This window comes from Nymphaea colorata, chromosome 4 (genome assembly GCF_008831285.2).
Source record: "Nymphaea colorata isolate Beijing-Zhang1983 chromosome 4, ASM883128v2, whole genome shotgun sequence".
NCBI classification, from domain to species: Eukaryota; Viridiplantae; Streptophyta; class Magnoliopsida; order Nymphaeales; family Nymphaeaceae; genus Nymphaea; species Nymphaea colorata.
In genome coordinates, this window is record NC_045141.1 from 19,090,940 (window position 1) to 19,110,216 (window position 19,277).

General features: G+C 39.6%; 3 protein-coding genes across 5 annotated transcripts; 1 reads left to right on the forward strand and 2 right to left on the reverse strand.

Moving 5' to 3' along the window:
* Nucleotides 1-72: 72 nt before the first annotated feature.
* LOC116252465 (uncharacterized) lies at nt 73-5,024 on the forward strand. Its single transcript, XM_031626743.2, has 8 exons — nt 73-711; nt 799-1,059; nt 2,153-2,248; nt 2,407-2,544; nt 3,403-3,534; nt 3,616-3,866; nt 3,968-4,235; nt 4,576-5,024. Exons 1-8 carry the CDS (start codon nt 639-641, stop codon nt 4,632-4,634), a joined length of 1,278 nt encoding a protein of 425 aa, XP_031482603.1. The 5' UTR covers nt 73-638; the 3' UTR covers nt 4,635-5,024.
* A 1,061-nt stretch (nt 5,025-6,085) lies between these two features.
* On the reverse strand, nt 6,086-9,507 carry LOC116252362 (heavy metal-associated isoprenylated plant protein 39). The gene is made up of 3 exons (XM_031626567.2): nt 9,369-9,507; nt 9,164-9,245; nt 6,086-6,606 (listed from the first exon to the last, which is right to left on the reverse strand). Exons 1-3 carry the CDS (start codon nt 9,375-9,377, stop codon nt 6,368-6,370), a joined length of 330 nt encoding a protein of 109 aa, XP_031482427.1. The 5' UTR covers nt 9,378-9,507; the 3' UTR covers nt 6,086-6,367.
* Nucleotides 9,508-12,566: 3,059 nt separating this feature from the next.
* On the reverse strand, nt 12,567-18,914 carry LOC116253315 (uncharacterized). Of its 3 annotated transcripts, none has more exons than XM_031628087.2 (6): nt 18,683-18,914; nt 17,419-17,553; nt 16,039-16,232; nt 14,693-14,777; nt 13,224-13,289; nt 12,567-13,079 (listed from the first exon to the last, which is right to left on the reverse strand). In XM_031628087.2, exons 2-6 carry the CDS (start codon nt 17,500-17,502, stop codon nt 12,984-12,986), a joined length of 525 nt encoding a protein of 174 aa, XP_031483947.1. In that variant the 5' UTR covers nt 17,503-17,553; nt 18,683-18,914; the 3' UTR covers nt 12,567-12,983. The 3 variants fall into 3 exon arrangements, with proteins under 3 accessions (XP_031483947.1, XP_031483946.1, XP_031483944.1); XM_031628086.2 differs by having other exon boundaries at nt 18,686-18,912; XM_031628084.2 differs by lacking the exon at nt 18,683-18,914 and adding an exon at nt 18,133-18,663.
* Between the last annotated feature and the right edge of the window lie 363 nt (nt 18,915-19,277).

Here is a 19,277-nt window from a genome sequence, read left to right on the forward strand (position 1 = left end):
AGAGCAACAAAAACGAACATATTTAGTTTACATTCAATCTTCAATTCAGGAAAGACAGTATCATGGACCCATTAGAAGATTGCTAACAATAGTTTAAAGAACTGATCAGCAGTGCTCCTCGTATATGCTTTGCCATTTTATTCAGACTACCCTTGAGCTGTCGACATACCAATTATAAGACGCTTCATGCAGAACTCCACATGCCAAATCCAGAAAACTTCATAGGGAGTCTGTGATGCTTGCCCTTGAACTAAATGGCGATGACTTAGGATGGCACTGCAATGAGTGTCAATTCATGACGTAAGACGTCGTTAATTCACCATGTTGAATCAGGCACACCTACCAGACCAGACACGACTCGACTGAAAAGGGCTGGAGATTGGCTAGCGTCAAGGGTCCTTCCGGCATGGGAACAGAGCACCGACCCTTCCTGTAAATTGACTTCCATGAACTGAGAGTTCACGTGTCACTTGACTACGTGTCACGCTTTTGAGTACGTGTCGCTCGGGCGTTCAACAAAATAGCCAGCAGAGCACATACGCTGACGCATTCCTTGCATAAAAGAGAGAATAAGGGGTCGTAGGTCCGAGAGAGAGAGGGAGAGAGAGAGAGAGAGAGAGAGAGCGAGGGAGGCAGCTATGGAGATGAAAGCAACCAGAGGTCAAGGTGATCGTTTTGCTGAAAACCCTACAGCAGAGCAGCAGCAGACTGGTTAATACATGACGCTCAATTTATGAACTTATTGCACAACTTGTGGGTCCTTTTGCAAATCAACGCACTAAGAACTCTCTGTGACAGGTCATCATGATACTGGTGAAAGGGATCAAAACCATGGAAAGAAGTCGGTGTTGAAGAAGGTGAAGGAGAAAGCCAAGAAGCTGAAGGACAGCACGATCGGAAAGAAGAAGCACCGGGAAGGGGAGGGCGGCCCACCTCATAAAGGTGAAGTCCGAGAACACGGCCTTCCTCTCGATTACATGGAAGAGGAGGAGGAGGAGTATGAAGGGGTTGAGGAGGAGGATGAGGAGGGGAACTTATTGGGAGCAGACCCACCTCCTGGTACGTATTTCGCATCTTAGCTGGATTTGCTTAACCTGCTGTGAATTGCTTTAAACATAATCTTAAAAATTTTTTGTTTCTGATTTTTAAGCATGTCCTTTTGATCTTTATCATTGCTTCGTAACGTTTTCTAAAGGATCAAGCGACGTGACATGATTTTTTTTCCTTTTATAATTTCCTGTTGTCCGATTCATGTTCAAAGATCAGTCCATTTGAACGAGATTAACTTAAATAAAATATAGCGCTGGTACCATAATAGTAGCATTAGTCTTAAAAGTGACAAAATAAGTAGCTTGAATCCAGGCTCGTCTGAGCTGAACGATTAGTCTTAAAAGGGACAATCAATCTTGTGCGGTTAAATAGATTGAATCCATGCTCCTCTGAGCTGGACCTATGTTTTTTTGAGTTTTATGTTTTCTTATGTTTTTGTTTTCTAATGTTTTTTCATATCCAGAAGTTTTGACATAGAAATTTTTGACTGGATGGAGCAGTAAGTCAATATGTTTAGTTCTTTTAAAGGCACTTACATATATAAACAACCAAAGCATTAACATAAAATTAAACAAACTTTATGAGACCAGCTACCATGTGGTTCTGCCATTGATAAACACAACACTCAAATTGAAATTGAAAGGTTATATTACAAGCCCACCTATCTACCTACCCTGATCCAATCTACTCATATCCCAAAACATGACAAAACTTTTGATACATAAAGATATGACCATAGGATTTTACATTCAAACTGGGGTATGACCATCGGGTTTTATGTTGAAAGCTGTTTCCTAAGTAAACAACTAGAAGCAAGCCAAGTTTGAACAATTTTTAGACAATTTTGTGAAGTATAGAGTTGCACACTAAAAGAACTATAAACTAACTCTATGCAGTTCGGTCGATAACATTATGGAAATTTTTGACATGAAATGTTATTAGCTTAAGTTGAAACCTCATATTTCATTCTCCTAAGCTATGCAGAACCTTGGCGGCCCTTGTTTTTAAAAGATTATTCATTTTCAATGTGGAGTTTTTTTTTCTTAAATTACGGGAAAAGTGGGAAACGTTTATTTTATTGTATGTGGATGTGCGCTTGCAGGTAAAGTAACGGAAAAGATGGGGCAATCTGAACCGTCCGGTGCGATCAAACCAGGCATCTATAAGCCCCCAGATCCCCAGCTGCAAGGCGGTTCAGGTAAATTTCAAAAAAAAAAAAAAGTGCTAAAATTTTGGTGGTAGCGTGTTTTCTATTTTCTTCGGTAATATTTCATATTTTTTATTTTGAAAGAAAAACTTGGCGTTTGTTTTTCCTTTTTTTTATATATATTTTTTTCTGGCATGGGAAATCGTTAGTGATGGGATTGAAGGACGTCGTCAACTGGCCGATGCTTGGAGCGACTGAGGTATTCCTACCGGTGGGAGAGCAGGAATCTCGTCCGTTGGATGAGGACGCCGGCGCAAAGAGGAGCGAACCTGCTCTGATCTCTCCCGGTATTATTAACCTTTTCTCAAACACCTCATAGTTTTAACTTTTCTCCAATAAAAATTTTAAGTTCATCAACGTGCATGTTATTAATTTAAACCTTAGGTTATAATGCTTGTTAAGAACTCTTTTTTTCTATTATTTTAAGATAATTGGCATGATGCATTAGTTGCATGAAAAAAAAAAAGCATCCATCCCGACGAACAGGAGAAAAATGGATGGTGAATGTTACATAGGTTTAATGCTCATAGAGAAAGAAATGTTATATATAGCAGTAGGAAAGTGGAAAAGTTACAGTTTGAATAATTTGTGATACCTTGCGTTGTCACTTTAATGATTTTTTTTTCAAACGTTTATGGGTCGAGTCGCAAGTACGTTAAAGCTGAAGATTTGACCAAAGTTTTTAAACAATATTGTAGAATCACTTTTTAACTAATGCAAACTTAAACGTTGAAAGAACGGATTCCGATTAAATAAAGTTTTATCAGCAGCCAAGAAAAAACTCTTTTAAAAAGAATAGTTTTTACAAAAGAATATGGACAGGAAAGGAAAGGATCGATCAAGATTACATCTTAACAAGATTACGGTAAAAAAGGAAATCTAAAATGTTTTTTTTTTTTTTTTGAAGAATAACCAAATGTATAAGAATGTTTTTCCTTTCAAAAACGCCATGAGAAAATATCGTGTAATCGTTTTCAGTCCGTCTGATGATCGAATCTAAAATTAATATCATAATGATTGTTAGGTCTAAAAACACTATCAGGGGGCTTCAAGGAAAGCAAAAAACTGTGGTTTCTCTTTGTCCACTCAAAGGGAGCATTTTTCTTCCCACCTAAGGAGCTTCCTGTTTTACTGACCTTCCACAGTGCGCGGTTCGAAGGAGGAGGTTGATGTGCCGGAGCCAGGACGGAGAGGTGCCAGCGGTCGACCGTTCGACGAGGACCCCGATGCCAAAAGAAGCGAGCCGGCGGTCGTGAGTCCGGACGTCACTGAGGCCGGTACGTCCTTCCACCCGATGGATGCCAGTAATTTGACATCCCCACTTCACCGCTTTGAGGTTTCGTTCTATTCTATTTTAGCCGATCAGAAGCCAGTGGCTATGGAGGATACTGATCTGGGACCCGTTCTTAAGTCGATAAAAGATCTGAAGTTCAGCGAAGATTTCCCCACCGGCAGCCATGACCAGTTCGCGCCGGAACCTCCGGCAGAGCCAGAGACCGAGCTGTCGCGGTCCGAGGTCGCCGGAGAGGCGAAGCCGACGTCGACCCTGCTGACCGAGAAGGTTGCATTGGCCAAAGATGCCATCGCGTCCATGGTGCACCCCAAGCGCGTGAGGAACTGCCACTATGGACTTATAGCGACTGCTCTTTCAGTTTTCAACTTAATGTCACTTCCAAGGGAACGAGAAATTAATCGGTTGGTGGTGAACAGGACGATGAGGGAGTGTCGGCGTCAAAGTATGTGATGGAGAAACTGAGCCCAGGGGAGGAGGACAAGGCGCTGTCGGAAGTGATCCAGGATGCTATTCACGCCACTACTAAGGTTGGAGATCGGGACGATAGTCAGGCCGGAGCAAAGGAGTCGGGATCGGAGGCTGCTGCCGGCGGCAATCGCAAAGGAGTGGTGGAGAAGGTGAAGGAAGTGGCGGCTTCCCTGGTTGGAAAAGATCAGCCTCACGATGGTGGTCACCAGGCTTCAGGTATTTTGCTCGTTACAAAGTGGTTGGTGCATTTAATGTGCATGCATTCACGAGTTGTTTTGACGGCAAAATCAAGTCTCAATGGGGAGTTGTTGCTTCATATTCATACTTGCACATAAGCACGGCGCGGTGCACAACATACTCTTGGCCCACTTTTATTGGGCTCCTGAGCCACTTTTAAGGGTACTTAGCATGCATAGGAGCCTATGCACAATGCCTGTGCCTGTAACCAGGGTTGGGGTGTGTTGTCTAAACTCTAGCGTCATTTTGTACCTTGAACTCCATGTGTAATAGTTCATGCATGCATTTGTAAACTGAACTGCTTCTCCTAAAATGGCAGATTTGGGTAGAGAGGTGGAAGGTGCTGAGGACAAGAAGCTGCAAGAATCAACCATCTAAACCTCTCATGGTTTCACCTTTTCGAAAAATAAAGCGTGGTCATCCTGCTGTTTTATGGTGTTTGTTGTGTGTCTCTCTCATGAATATGTGTATATGGTACTGTTTGAAGTTTGTATCTATGTATATGTTTTAGGATTTCTTTTTGCTTCGTTGATCTTTCTCTTAGGAGCTGTCACTTTGGTCCTGGTTTGCATTCATTTGGTTACGGAGAACGGAGGATGGAAGGTAATGCGAAATGATTGGACGGTCTTGGTAAGTTTGTGCATGATATGGTGGCAAATCTGGTTGGAAGGTGCTTACTGGTCTTGTATTTTTCTTTTTCGTTAAAAGCATTATCTATAGTTGGTGGCTTAATTTATAGTTGTTGATATACGACCAGCCTGCATTTCATTCCGTCGTGCACCATACTTTATTGTTACCGATAGAGAAAAGCCGGGTACAACCAATCTTTATGTATTAGTGTGACCTCTATTCCATCCACTCATGAACAAGCAAAACAAATGGATTCCCTCTCAGCAAAAGTTATCGTCTCTTGTTTCTATCACTTTTCACTCGTTGCGAGTCTTGCGACTTTTCTTGTAACTTCGCACCGACAAGCTGACTACATATAGAATATGGTTGTGGTCTGTGTAGGAAACCACTATTGGCTTGTTAGCAAAATTCAGGGACACGTCGCAGTCTTGCTTCCCATGTCAAACGAAAGAAGAGCCAAGTGTTGATTTCTGGCAAAAGATGCTTGCTAGATCATTTAATTTGTAGGGCCATCTTCAAAATCTTAGCTTTACGTATGCCTATTTGGCGGTTTGTTCTTTTACACTTTTTCATCACTCTCTGTGGATAGAGCATGTAGTTGTTTTTGTTTTCTTTCCGTCACCTTTCTAAAGAGTACGCGCTTTTGAGTATGCTTTCCGCATCAAACCTGCTGGAGGAGTAATCCAACGGTGCCACAAAACAATATTTACATGGGAACTAACAAAAATTGCTGCAACTTGCACAAGAGAAAACAATGAACCTCAAACTAATGGCAGCAATGAAAGAGTATGCACATCTGGATTGCAATTTTAGCTTTTGAGTGTGCTTTCATTACTGTAATTTTAGCTTTTGAGTGTGCTTTCATTACTGTAATTTTAGCTTAATATGGTTGCAAGTGGCGGCTTTTGGTTTGAGGATCCTATGATCTGATTTCAATCCCACTAATGCATTTTGCTCTTCTTCGTTTGCAATTTTAGTTGTAGCTAGCTTTTTTCTTTGAACCGAACGCACCGAGTCTGCTCTAATAATTGGTCGCTGCTGAGAACTTTCCTTCCTTTTCTCTCTTTCTCTCTCTCTCTCTCCTTTCTGATTAGAAGAGTTGGTTGTTGCTCAAGTAGTTGCTTCATTATTAACAGGAGAAGAGTACCCTTTTTGTCTTCTCGTAGCTATTTTGACAAGGTTTCTTTATAGTTCAATAATTGTATAAAATCGATCATGAAACTGTAGACATTGTATTATACTTTGAGTGCTATTCAAGAAACTGGGTTCCTGCAGCTGCAGAGTTGAGACATCAACCAGAGGTAAAGTAGCAGTTTTTCTCAGAAAATATTGCAAGATGTAGAACCACTGGTCATACACAAAAAGCACTTTTGCAGAATGAGCCCTCTATTACTGGCAGATCTGCAATGACCGGCTCTGCCTTTGTCTGCAGATAGGTCTTTCCGTCATACTCTCTCTCTCTCTCTCTCTGTACGACACATCTACTTCTTCTCATCCTTCTTCTCTTCCTTCTTCTCTTCCTTCTTCTCCTCCTTACCTTCCTTTTTCTCTTCTTTCTTCTCCTCCTTCTTCTCCTCTTTCTTCTCCTCCTTCGCTGGCCCAACAGAGACCAACTCTACGGTGCCAATTTTCTTCAGTTTCTTGGCCACTTTAACTGGGTCCATTTCGCCTATCACCGTGACCTTCTGCTCCTTCGTATCAGCAGCAATGGAGTCGACGCCTGCAAAGGTTCATATAAACACGGACTGATCAAATTCCTACTAAATCAGGAATGATGAATCCGAAGACAGGACATGCGCGTCTCTTTGCAACTCGAAGTCACAGGTCCACATGGTTCGTGACTTCATTCCATTATCCTGTGGGCCCGAAACCTAGCTGGCTTGTTTCCTCAATCTACAGCTCGTAAGACAAAACGGGGTCCTACCATCACTATATGTGGAAAGGTGTGTTTATGATGAAAAAACTGGCCATGGTAGTTTCCCTTTCTGAAATTTACAAAAAGTATTGCGCATTGAGACATCATGTGGCAGAACCTGATTATCCAAGGTTTGTATTTGATTTGGATTCTGACAGCGTAATAAGACATGAAGAATGTGGACCCTGATCTAATTATCTATGACTTTGTACGTAATAGGGCGGCCTCAGATGCAAAGCCAGGTAATAACCTCAAATCCGTCGGTAACCAATGTATGACTAGTTTCTTTGTTTAATATAGACGATATTGGTACGCTTATATGTTATCAGTCTCCCGGTACAGCGTCCAAATCCAATGTTGGAGGAAAATTCTGAGCTAGCGTTTCTCAAACAAAAAGGTCGGAGGAAAACTATTGAGGAACTCTTCAACAAGTTTGGAAGAAAATCTTGACCTGAAACAGTCTTGTAAAGAAATAGCAGTAAAACTATTGGGGGCACTTCCTGGATCCCAAGTTATTGTCTTTCTGACAAAAAAAGTACCCTAAACATAGCCTCACTCAAGTAGAATGAAATAAACTTTCTTTGTTTTCTGCGGAAGCACAACCACCCCTTCTGTAACTTGAAAGATAGAAAACATGTGAAATTCATTATTTTTCAGGATGGTGGGATCCAACCTAACAACCTTGTTTGGCAGTGGCAACAAAAATGAGGTTTGTAAGGAAAACTCCAAAAAACAAAAAGTTTTAGAGCCCACTTTGTGCAGTTATCAGCAAATTTGGTGAGGTCGCATCCCACTGTAAAGCAGACAAACCAGTTCCTGATGAGTCACACCAACTTAAATTGCATATCCTATAGCAGCGCCTCAGTAAACCGTAAATGAAAAGGAATCAGAAGACAATACATGAAGCCAAAGCAGGGAATCAAAACATTATGAAAAATATTCTATTAATAATCAATAAAATTTGACAAGAGTCTTTTTCTTTTGGGCCCAACATTCGGCACCAAAAAAACTGCTTACTGGTTCTGCGCTGGGACATTAGTCGAATTGGATGAACTCGTGTGATATAAAGAATGTGGAAAGAAAGGAAGAATCGTGTCTGTGGCAACTTTAGGCAGAAAAAATCCAATCTATCTTTTTCATTTTCTTTTCATTAGCTGACAAGGAATCCTCAAGGAGCACTCCATTTGTGAAGTCTTCTACATAACTGATGGAAAATCCGGGCATCAGCCACCGGTCACCGGGTTTTATTATATCAGTTGTGCAGCTAAGTCTCATCTTCAATGTGGTTTAAAGAAAGAAAAATAAAAGAACAACTTGATCTCCTCCAAGAGCACGTAATCAATGCTCGTAATTGTGGACGTCTGTCCTGAAAAGAGAGTGAACGGCGCCAATTGGCAGAGACGAAACCCTTGTAAAGGTGATTTGGCATGCCCCCACTGAATTTGTCTCGTCCACCCATTCACAGGATGGTAGATCCCACCAAAAGCGCGTCCATTATGTCTATAATGGCGACCCTCCGTCCAACCACCAGAAAATCAAACGCTACGTATGGAAATACGGCACTAGCGGGAATTTTAAAACATTGGTTCCTTTTCGAAGAAGAAGCTTTTATCGCATTGAGTTGACGATGAAAGCAAGGGCCTCTTGAAATCAGTGCTTTTTCGGGAAACTTGGTGCTGTTCGTGCATTCTCTTGAGAAATTCGTGACACAAGGAGAAATCTCCCAAAATGAAGTTAATATTTGTTACTAAATCCTCACTTGCGTGTTACATAAGGGGACCCTCTTTTACTACTGTTTCGTAAATTGACTTGGGCTTTCTACAGGAAACTTCGCCGGTACAGTGTCTCAGCCGATACCCTTTGGCACATATCAGTCTGTGCGTGCCATTCTAACTAATGTTTTACACTAGAAAAACTAAGAACAAGAATAACATTTCGTTGATATATTGTACAGGCCGACACGGGTCTCGTACCGGCTGGTATACTAACAGAGCCATTTCGGTCTCTTACGCAACTGACTAGCGACTAGGAAGTAGAAACACGATATTACTGTCCCTTTCGCCACTGTCGTGTAGCAGCCTATGAGTCTGGTTCCGAAAATGGGTTTTCAGAATTAACAAAGAAGGATAGATAAAATTTTGATCGCATGAAGTTTGCAAGTGTAAAGGGGCCATCAGGAGAACTACGGCAATTTCAGGAAATTCCCCGGCTGCGGCTTGGAGGGAAGGGCGTGGCACCAGAATTAACAAAAGAAAAAAGAGTACAAAAAGAAAAAGCTTCTGGGGACTTTAACCACAATCAAGTGGACATTATTTGTGCAACTCGCAACTAACTGATATGAAGAAGGAAAAAGATTGATTACCGTATACTTCGGCGACGGCCTCCATCGCCTTCTGCTTCGTCTTCGTGTCGCTCATCGCCGGGAGCCTGATCACCACTTTTTGCTGCAGAGAGTTGTGAAACTAAATTAAAAGAGAAAACAGAAGAACAGAAACAGAGATAAACAAAAGGAGGAACCGAAGGAAGGAAAAGAAGAAGATCAATGGACGAGAAGATATGAGAATTACCTGCACCATTTTCGCTAATTTGAGAGAAGAAGCGACTTTCTCCGCCGTCTCTTCTCTCGCTCGCTCGCTCTTTCTTCGCACCTCTGCCTCCAGTCAGTTGTGTTGTGGCATTTATCAGAGGAGAAGCTGGGAGGCGGATACTGTAAAATCACGAAAACATCCTCATGTAACTCATCCCCTTTGCCCTCTTATTGGGCCCACCTGGTGTAAAACGAATCCGATTTTGGTTAGAAATCCAGCTTCCGTTTCACATTATTTTTGGATACGGACCTTTAAATCAGATCATTATTTGGATTGGCTCATTTCATTAGGATCCGCCGAGCCAGGGACCCGAACCCAGGAATGAGTCGGGTTTTTATTCACATCCGCATCTCGCTCATTCCTTTTCTTCTCACTAGATCCAGTATGTCCAAAACTTGTTATCATATTCCGGATCAGGATACGGTGGCATCGCATGAGACCCCGAAATCTGCATCCTTATCATATTCGGGTCCGTGTCTAATGAGTTGAACAATCGGCGGTAAAATTTCTCTTCTTTTTTTGGTGAGAAGTTGGGTCTCCTTTGGACTCACAGACCAACTTCTCCAAAATAACTCATTTTTCTTCTTAGTTCGTTTATCTCGTTCTTTTTTTTTCACGTTTATACTCACTTTCTCATCCAACTTCATGACTTCCACGTTATAATATCTAAAGTATGCTCATGATATCAAAAAATTGAGTGTTCGGGCTGCCAATATAACACATATAGGTTGTTTAGGCTCATGTGCTTGTGTATTCATGTGCATGTGTATGTGTGTGTGATCGAAGCTCGTCCTTCTTTTCCTTATCTTAGGGGTCTAAGACTTGCTTACATCTGCCAATTAGAGTGTCGTGCATCAACCACCACTTATGGTATGCACGAATAATTTCTATCATAATCAAACTAATGACTAAACTTTCACGGATTCATAGTTGGACTAAAAGTTAAAAGTTGCTACCTGAAAACCCATTTTGAGCCGCATCTCTGCTACACTCAATACCAGATAAATAAATAGGGTTTACTTGTAACTCAACGTAAGGAACCAACCTCAAAAGAAGTGCACGTAGAGTACGTCTGCAATTTCAAGCATAAGCAACATTTTTTAGGTTAAGCTTACCAGTAGGAGTAAAGTAATTGAGCATCTCCATTATGCAGTATGTATCTGATGGTGTGTCACTAGCTTGTGCAAGTTATTGATGAGAATTTTGTGCCTTAGACTATCCAGCCTTACAAAATTATTAACAAGATGTAAATTAGGCAGCTTCTGGATTATATGGTTCTTATTGTGAAACAAATCGGATTTGGATAAAGAATGATTTCCACTAACGAAACAATAGTGTGGATTAGGTGCAACCACCAAAAGTAGAACGAAATTTCGAAACCCCCTTTTCTTAGGCGGTGTTTGAGTCCATAGAAAAGAGAAAGCCGGTGGTGAAGTTTCCCTGGAGGTACGGACCCGAATCAAACACCAGTGAACTTCTCTTCATAAAAATTCACCCATTCAAATTCCAAAATCTTAAAGAAAATAATGATTTACTGCCTTATCATGTTTAGCCCTTCGTACACAAAAAGATGTTCTCTTTGACCTTTTTTGTTGGGTTTGAAATGTCAAACACTTCCTTATTAGACCCTTCAACCATATGCTTCCAAAAGATGCTGGTATGGTATTTTATAATATATATATATATATATATGTGGGTATTGTTTATATATGCGCGTTGTCTTTTTAATATTTTCGTTCAGGCATGAATCAGGCTCCGGCCAGTTCGTTCAAACGACAGAATAATTAACTAGTTTTATTCCATTAAGAAAGTATTATGAAGGTAGCGTTAAAAAAAAAATACACAAGTGTTATTATATACTCGAGAGTGATTCAGGCCGGCCACATATTTATACTTCCGATGCAAAGCCTGCTGGGAGGTGTAGTCTTTGAATATTATTACCAAGAAATTACAAAATTGGAGGAGGTTGTACATAAAAAAAAAATGTAAAAATAGGATCATTAGTTGACTCAGCACTTGAATTGGAGGTCTGAAGCCTGTAGAAGATGATCTCATTCTTAAGGGGTTTTTTGATGGTTTATAATTTTGATTTAAAAACGAAAAAACTCCAGATTCATAAATCCTCCTAAAACTGAAACAGAACCAAAATTTTTGGTTTGAATTTTTTTAATTTGAGAAATAAAAAAGTTTGTTTGTTCAAAATTTTCAGTTTTTTAAAAAATGATCCTTTCGATTCTTAAATTTCATGACTCCCAAAGTAATTGACAAAAAAAAACAGACACACGGCACGGCACGATTGCAGTACAACTTTATCAGGATTGTAATCCGACTTCATGCATCGTGGTTGACCAGCTGGTGGGCGGGGCCGCCTGTGAACTGTTGACGTATGCCTAGAAAACGGGGAATTAGAACCCGGCAGGCTGCGCGACGGCGGATGAAGTGATCAGTGGTGGGCTTGTTTCACGTAGATGGACGAGCCGTCCTGGGGACGGCCAAGAGGCCTGCCGCCAGCGAAAGCTGTGTTGGCAGAAGGCGGAACTTTTGAACGGGGTAGGTTGGAAGGCTGCAGTCAATGTTGTCATTGTCCTTTTTCTTGCCCAATTTTTGTAATTGAAAATCTGAAATATGAACAAATTCATCTGGCCGAGCTGAGAATGTTCACCGGCCGTCGGCCTTTGAACAGGGATAGACATTAAGCTTGACCCGCCCGTTTGGGAGATGCACTTTTCTGCTGCCTTCTTTCCACTGCTTTGACAGCTTTCCACTTTTTAACCTTCAGATGAAAAGGGGAGATGATTATGGAACAACCCAACTCACTTTCACTCTTTAAGCTCTTTTGGTGCTGGTGAATTTCAATCAACCTGCTCCTTACAATTTCCGTTTCAACTTTAAATGGACTAAAAACCACAACAATCCATATTGAATACAATTTGAGTTATTGATGTTCTTGGTATAAGACTAAACTTCACAAACTGAGGCGTTTCAGGTTAGGTTGTTGTGTTAATGTTCTTGATATCTGAAAAAGAATCTTAGTTGCCCCATATCTCTAATTATAATGTCATCAAGAATGCGATCAAGTAGAGAAGAAATCAAGGGAGAAGATAGAAGCAACTCGACCAAGAGGAGGGATTATGATCTGTGGCGTAGCACCAAATAATTAATGGGGGAAACACCAGACACACCAAATACATCTTGTTTCATTTACGATTTTATTCAATCCCATATAAATCAGGCCGTCGGTAAAACAACGTTTTGTTGGTAACCACCCAGTCGAGAAAAATTTCTTCAGTTCCACCATGTTCATCATCAACAAACAGAAATGCAAACGTGAGACTGGGAGCAACGAGCGAACAACTACGTCTTTGGGGTACAAGGATCTGTCAATGGTTGCGAAAGAAGGAACCTCGAGTAATGTACAACAAGATCGCCCTTGATAATGTTTACAACTGTTTTCAAAAGTCCTATTCACTATCTGTAGTGACGTCTGGTTCCCATCAGAGACAGAAACAAGTGCAGTTTCCATCTTTAAACCGTCATAAACTGGATCTTCCAGATAAAGAAATCAGCTGCGGTGCTCTCCTAAGGCAAGCACAATCATCGATACCTTGTTCTAACAAGTTTGGGCCTCGATGCCCTCTTCTCCATCTTTTCTCTCTTTTTCCGGCTCTTCTCGTCTTCTTCAACCGCACTCTACACAGAAAGTACAAACCATTTTTTCAAGATTAGCACGTCAGCAATCTCAAATAGGACCTGATGTAATATTGGGACATCTCACGTCCCCAGTGATGGGTGCAATTATGAAAATAGTGGAAGACATGACTATCAAGAGTGTACCTCTGAACCTTGGAACAGGAACCCCTTCGAAACATCAAAAAGTTTGTAGAATCCAAATGCTGGTATCTGGGAATATGGAAAACACGCAAAAATTAGAGACGCCTAGAGGATCCAGAGTCCCAAACTACACAAAGCACCCTCAGCATACCAGACTTTTGCTGATGGCCATGTCCAACCAACTAAACCACACCTCATCCGTTTGCAAATTGTAGGAACTAGTACATGGTTCGTATCAGTGAAAAGCATGTCCATTTCTAGACAAATAGCCAAATACATACTTGGGTGTGCTGAAGGGATTAAGCATGCGACTCTTTCAGCCAATGATCAGCCAACAACTGCGGTTTCAAATTATATATTAAATTGTGCCGTGGGTGATTTTGTTCTCACCGAACTCTACTTACTAGTTCCACCGCCAAGGCAAATCACCGAAATTTTGAGAAACCAATTAGTGATTGACGACTTACACAATTACGTTGCAACTAGCAAAAACCATGTGCACGATATAGAACTTGTATTGTGTTTAGACAGCCACTATGTTTAACACATTACAAATGACTTTTCTGCAAGTAAAACATTATGCCAAAGGATGCATCTCATTTGTGCTCTTGACTCTTTTCAACTTACAAGTCTTAATCTCACCCGTTGCCAGGAAGGCAGAGCTCTTGTTGGAATGCATTAGCCATGACTTGCAGATATAAAACATCTAAAGAACATAGAAATGTAGGAGGAAAAAGGAAAAGCAAAATTTTCAAGAATAAAATTATAAAACAAGACAAATATGACCATAGTGACAATTTTCCTTTTTTGTTTTTCCAGAAGTTTTCCACATGGGGAAATCTATGACATTTAAAAAATTGTATTCTTAAAAAGAATATCTTCTAAAAGATTATCTCACGTCACATGGAAAATGAAGCTGGCTTCAAGTAGGAAGTCTTTCTTTTTAAATTTTAACATCTGGACACATAGGAGGGTCCTTTCCCTTAACCTACAAATAGCCTGTAAGCTCTTCAGGGCATCATGCCAAGGCACTCAAGGCATCTGAGTTTGTCCATAACATATTAAAGGTGAATGTTTACTGCATTATGTTTTTTACGTAATATAAATGTGAAAAGATTGAGAAAACATATCTTAGATGAGAATATACTAAAAATCATATCTACCATGTTCATGCAAAATGCATAAACATTTTCTTTTATGTATATGACATCCTTCAGTGGAAAGTCCTCAGGGAGAAAAAAGAAATGACCAAAACTCATGTATTCATACCCGTGTGTGTTTGTTTATTTGTTGCTCGTATGTTCTGAGATACTTTCAAGACAACGACCTCTAATTGGAAGAACTAGAGATACCTTGCCTACCAACAAAGCCTCTATGATTCTTATGTTGCATCTTAGAATGGAAGCAAAATGCAGATATTACAGGGTAACCATCCCAAGATACATGGAGCTTGCTTCAAAACAGGACTTTACCACTAGATATGTGTACCAAAATTTTCCAGATAGAATTGACATCAGTTGGACAAAGCACGTAATGTAGATCACATCATGCAAATACCTGCATCATTAATGGAAACAAATAAAAGCTATAAAAAGTTTGACAGATAACAATATAAACCATGACAATTGACAACAAAATAAGGATGACTTCCACATTTTTATCCACCTATACAAAATAAAACATCATTCAGAACTATTAGGCTACTAATCACCCCACAATGATCAGCCATAAGAAGATGAAAAATATGAAGCTCAAAGAACCAATGCTAGTTCGCTTGATCGACTGTCTCTATTTCACATCTTAAAAAGTGAACAACCATATGCATGGTTGAATGAATGGCATCTTCACTTGTGGGACTCTTTGGAGCTCGGAAAACATCACTCCTGTTTCAAAGGCCATGCCTTAATAACATATTATGCTTTCATGTCTAACTCCTTGAAAATAACTAACCTTCGCTCAATCTTTTAGCAGGATGGAAGTTTGTCCAGGTTAGAAATTTGCACTAGCTAAAAAGATTAATATTACTGCTTGCAATATTTTCTAAGATTAGTCTGGAAAGTTGATATTCAATCAACTCTTAGGTTTCCGCTAAGCATGAGATGGCTTTCAGTTTTCATTTGACATAGATTAAGAATTTAAGATGCATTTAAAAGGACCTGGAGATAATGTTCCTTTCATTTTGTATATAGAAGTGTCAATGTTGTTCAGAAGAAAGACAATGTTGTTCAGAAGAAAGAACCATACAATTCTCCAATTAGACTCCTGAATCATAATAAATAGAAAATCAAACTCTTTATTCTATACGCCGACAAACTGTTTGTTAGTTACATTTGCAATCTGTATGCAATTTTCTCAAATTCTGAGCGACAGACTTTCCCATTTGATCAAAGTAAAATCATCTACAACTATTATCTGGAGCAACATGAAGATAAAATAAAGATGATACAAAGGATACACATTACACACATCATGTTATGCCTTACATGTGCATTAACTTGTACTTTCATTCTAAAATTTTATCATTTATATCACATTAAAGATGGAAAAGATGGTAATTGATTCCCAGCCTAAAAATGTGATACTTAGAAACCTATTACGATATTTTGATGATAAAAATGTGATATGTTAGAAACTTAGAATACCATCTATGCTTGTCAGTACACTTTATATCCATGTCAATAGGGACCTTTTAAGTTTTTAACATAATACCAAACAGAAAACCATGTTTAGCATAATCTTGGAGCTACTTCTATATGAAATCTACTTCCTTCAGATGTATTTTTGCAAGTTGTGAGAACTTCAATCTAGAAAGACATACCCACAAACTCCACCTGTATTCATATCAAAACCCCCATCAAGCAACTCCCCTTCATCACTATATGTTGGCTTTGCCATCAAAGAGAGTTGCTGATAAGACAATCCGTAGGCCATTGAAGTTATAACAAGGCCAATCCAATGCTTCCATGTGAATGTTGAATGAAAGATAAGCAGCCGAATAAGGACATATATTGCCTGCAGAAAAGGTAGATGACGGATAAACTATCTAGTGGAGGCAAAAATATCAGAAATTCATAAAAGTTTAAATAAACGTGTGTGTGAATATGTGTATGTGTGTATAGTTTTATGAAAATGGGGTCCCTCCAATAACAGAATAACTATTTTTATTTTATTATAGTAGCAACATAATCTTTTATATGGAACCCAAAGAAAGATGACAAATATTTTATTAAAATAAGCAGCAAGGAATTTCTAGAAGATCTCCTCCAAACCACCAGTAACCTATCACAAATGTAAAAATCAGCAAGTGGGCTCCAGATTAAAGTGGTAGCATCAGGGACCTTAATTGTTGTCCTTGAGAAATGTCTGGGTCTGGCTCATACCTTGTGAAAGATGTACAACAAATATTTGAAATTCTACATAAGAATGTCACAAAATCTACTTGCTTAAACATTCAACTCAGATAGCATGTCATTGATATTATTATTTTAAATTTGAAAGAAAACAAGAGAAACTAGAGATTAAAACTACTTTATATTATGTAGTTAACTAAAAAATGATGATAATTTATATAGGAAATAATGAAACCAAATTTTTTAGGAAGAATGTCAATGACTGTTAGTGGAGCATAGACAAACAATTCTTGAAGCCTAGGATAAGCATGCAGGCCAACCTATTTGGAAGTGATGAATGCCCAAACGAGCTCATCTCTCTCTCTCTCTCTCTCTCTCTCTCTCTCTCTCTCTCTCACACACACACACACACACACACACACACAAAACACACCACACACACACACACAAAACACACCACACACACACACACACAAAGACACACCTATATATGTATATAGTATATATAGTTATACACTATATATATATAATTCCTAGATTATGATGTTTGAAAATATAGCATCTTGTACACTGTCCGGCTTCTCAGTTGTCTTGGACATGTATGCACGAACCAACCATACGGATAGATAAAGATTCTACATGTCTGAAACTATAGGATTCCAAAATTCAAAAGAAAAATAATGAAAATCCAATATGCACGTTGCATTTTATAAAAGCTTGAATGTCAACAGTATTAGGTTTGTACTTTGTAAGCTCATAAAATCTGATCTGAACTTTGAAAGATCCGGATTTTCTTTTTAAATATGTAGAACACAATATAAACTAGCAAACGATAACCAAAATCTTACATTGCAAACCACAATAAGATAGAGTAGGTTCTTCATGTGACGGTGGTTTTCTTCCTTCCGCTTTTTCGCTCCCTGATTGGCCATTGTAAATTGTATAAACCCCAACCGTGATGCACGCCCTAAGCAACAGTCAACCTACGCATAAACCGAAGATTGTTCACATCTAAGACGCATCAAACATGAAACTGAGTACGATACATATTCTTTCCAAAACAATATTATGTCAATGTGACCACATATTCAAAAGTTAAAACAATAAGTCAGTTTCTGAAATAACAGGTACCAGACACAAGGTTGAAGATGCAAAATAACACATATAAGGACTTTAATTCCCTCGTACAGAGAGCATATACACCCTTCGGGCCACAACTATATGCATCATTGTTTGAAAATACTGTAAGGTAAGTTCAAGGCCAGAATACAATATAAGATATTGATATACAAACTCTAAAAAGACTTATAGTCTTGTTAACAAGACCAACCAGCATCGAGAAAAACACCAACAGCATAAGATTTCATCAAGCATTAGCACTAGTCAACTTGCCTTGGAACCTCCAGTAAGATTAATAGAGGCGCCATAACAATAACAAAGTAATTTTGAAGACAAAAGGACGGCTAAAGTTAGATAAAATAATCAATGATTCGCCACAAGCACACATATATCTTCCAAGTTCATACCAGAATCAAATATCATGACACCAAGAAGCAACTAACCTTCAACATCTACTTCTCATGTATTGCCCACACTGTTCAACAAGACATCTTAAATATGCAATGTCTCTTAAAAATAATTGACTACGGTAGATACACGTCAAAACAATCCAAGTGACAAATGAATCGATCGATACAACACATGCACAATGTCATTCATATATTTCGGCTTCTTCGTACAAACACTGCAAGAAGAAAAAATTCTACGATTTTCTCCTCACTCTCTTTACTCTCGACCGCAAAAAATGAAGAAGGGTATGGAAAAGGGTTACACACTCCCTTTTTCGCAATCAAACAGAGAGAGAGAGAGAGGGAGATTGACGGTAAAAAGGAGGGGAACAGCAGAGCCCTTCCAAAAGAAAAGATAAAATGGAAGGGCGCAGCTTCTCCTTCTGCCTTATCCAGTGCAGGACAAGAAGCGAAGAGAAAAGGGGGGCGCACCACTTCCCCGACGATGATCGGTGACAGAAAAAAGGGAGAGAAAAAATGACAAGAGAAAGAAATAAAGAAGAAAAAGCAAAATGAGAAAGAGGAAGAGGGGTGGCGGCGAGACCACCTCCGGCTGAAGCTGCCGCCGCCGGTTGGCGAGAAAAGACAGAGAGAGAGGGAGAACGAAGGAGAGGATGGATCGAGAGTGGTGGAAGGGCGAATCGATCTCCCCGCTGCCTCTTTGCTCTTCTATCCCCCATCATTTGTACGAAATGCCCAAATCAGGCTTGCCAGCTTCTTCCATGCTGGTAGGCTTTTAGTCCCTCGGACCTCGACCTCAACGTTAGTTTTTTCCAGATTCTTTTATGCCGTCCGGCACATATATTTTCCCAGCATGACGCTGGTACATGGCTCAGATTGGTTATCGTTGATGTATAAATTTTTACCATACCACAGCCACAGGTAATTCCTTTGAAAATTCTTGAGATATTTAAAATATAAAATGTGAGTGGACATTGTAGTAGGTCCCCACATATATAAGCGAGCAAGACTTTTGAAAAGGGCTTCATACCAACTTGAGCCCAATTTTATTGAGCCTTAGGCCAACTTCATGCAGTCACACTCTTTTCTCTCATACCAAGAAATTTTTTAAACAATTACCAAAACGTCCCCCGTTTCCTTTAGGTAGGTAGAAAAACGAAAACTGAAATTCCTTGTTC